General features: G+C 43.2%; 2 protein-coding genes across 2 annotated transcripts in view; one reads left to right on the top strand and one right to left on the bottom strand.

Moving 5' to 3' along the window:
- Nucleotides 1-861, bottom strand: part of PRMT3 (protein arginine methyltransferase 3) — a 163,246-nt gene extending 162,385 nt beyond the window's left edge. The window contains exon 1 of the mRNA XM_009886303.1: nucleotides 799-861. Within this exon, the coding sequence (XP_009884605.1) occupies nucleotides 799-861 (63 nt within the window). The remainder of the gene's footprint in view (nucleotides 1-798) is intronic.
- Nucleotides 860-1,790, top strand: part of DBX1 (developing brain homeobox 1) — a 7,768-nt gene continuing 6,837 nt past the window's right edge. Inside the window, exon 1 of the mRNA XM_009886302.1 lies at nucleotides 860-881. Within this exon, the coding sequence (XP_009884604.1) occupies nucleotides 860-881 (22 nt within the window). The remainder of the gene's footprint in view (nucleotides 882-1,790) is intronic.

The following is a 1,790-nucleotide window of genomic DNA, read 5'->3' as shown; positions in this document are numbered from 1 at the left end:
CTCCAACCAAGCTTGTCCTTCCTATCATAGCCTGGAGAACGGGGAAGAGAACTGGGGCTTTACGAGTGGAAAAGTAATGGGATCCTCAGGCCCTAGCACTTAAAATCACCCACTGCCTAGAGACTTCCACGAGTCACTGAGCAGAGAAGTTTGTCACCTTCATAAGCAAAGGATCACCACTTTGGTTTGCAGTGAGGTGGCAAGAGTAGATTTAAGACCTGATTTGAAAGATGAAAGGATTTTTAATTCTTCTTACCTACTTGAGTAAAATGAGAGAAACGTGTATCAGAGAAAATAAATGGGAAAGCGTCATATGTTCTGTCGTCCTCGATGCTTCATCTGTGCAACCTAACTTGGAAACTCTTGGGGCAGAGACCACAACTGAAACAAGCAGGACCGTGGCCTCCACCATCTGCAAATCCGGACAGCCGCTGCCCAATTCCCAACTAGTTTCCACTGTGCTAAATAATCATGAAATTAAGGCAGCGAATGAAACACCATATAGCATTTTGCATATCCTAGCTCTCCAAAACCTGCAAATCTTAGCTCAGGAAAGGAGTTGTATTTAGGGAGGCTGTGTGATTGTTTATTAAACAGATCAGCGGAGAAGAAAGAAGAGGGATTGTTCAACCTCACTTTTTTTTTTTTTTTTTAAATAAAGGTGGAGGTTGGGGAAAGGGTAAAAGGACGAAGTGGACAAAAATAATCAAATTTGGAAGAAAGGATGCAAATTAAACAGGCTTGGAAGGAGTTAGTAAAGTGCGAGCAAGACGCAGAGACTAAACTAAAGTTAATTACTTTTGACATGATCAGATCATCTGGTCGCGTTTCAGGCTGCGTGCACTCGGGGCTGGGCGGCATGAATGGCGAGGGAAAAGAAAGTAACTCTCCCCTCTAGGTCCCTTTGCCAAGTCTGGGCTGTGCGCTCTGTCCGAGATCCCTCTTTCTTTGCGCAGAGAGAGAGAGAGGGGGAGAGGAGAGAGTAACACAGTTAACCACCTGTCAGGGCTGAGGACACAATAAGGCAGCCCCCAAAAGAGCTTTTCATGCATGCGTAATATATTTGTTCAGCTATTCACTTAATGAAGCTGATAAATGTGATGCGAAACAATAGTCAAGTTAATCTATTTAGTAAAATGTTTTGAGACTCTCAGGCGATGTTAAGGAGGGTAGTGTGTTCAGGGACATTTTCATTTCAATACGCTCATCTCTCCCCTCTTAGGGGGGTTTCAAGCAACCTATGTGAATATAATTTCTTATAAATGTGTCTTTAATGGGTTTAATTCACCCTTGCCAGCTGTTTTTTTAGCTATTTTGTAAGAGCAAAACAAACGTGCCAGGCTTGGAAAGCTAGTTAAAATTAGTTTCGGTCACTGGGGCCAAGCTATATTTCCTGCAAACCATCTGCTTGATTGGCACAATAGAAGGATTTTCAAGAAAAAAAAAAAAAAAAAAAAAAAGGCGGGGGGGGGACCTAGAAGAGCTTTGAAGGAACCAACAGTTACTGTTCCTTGTGCTTGAATTCTAAAGGTGAAGCCTTAGGTGTCTTAATATAGCTTCGCCCCCGCAGCTTCCATTCAAGCTCCCCGACGAGGTCGAGAAGCATCGTTTGGGAGCTGGGGGACGGAGGAGGGGGGGACAGAGGGACAGAGCATCCCTCCCCAGGAAAAAAGGAAGAAAAAAAAAAAAAGAGAGAGGAAAAAAAAAAGAAGGAAAGGAGAGAGGAAAAAAGAAGGAAAGGAGAGAGGAAAAAAAAAAGAAGGAAAGGAGAGAGGAAAAAAAAAGAAGGA

Source organism: Charadrius vociferus, unplaced genomic scaffold (genome assembly GCF_000708025.1).
Source record: "Charadrius vociferus isolate BGI_N301 unplaced genomic scaffold, ASM70802v2 scaffold115, whole genome shotgun sequence".
In the NCBI taxonomy this organism is placed as follows: domain Eukaryota; kingdom Metazoa; phylum Chordata; class Aves; order Charadriiformes; family Charadriidae; genus Charadrius; species Charadrius vociferus.
This window is presented reverse-complemented; position numbering and strand designations above follow the sequence as displayed.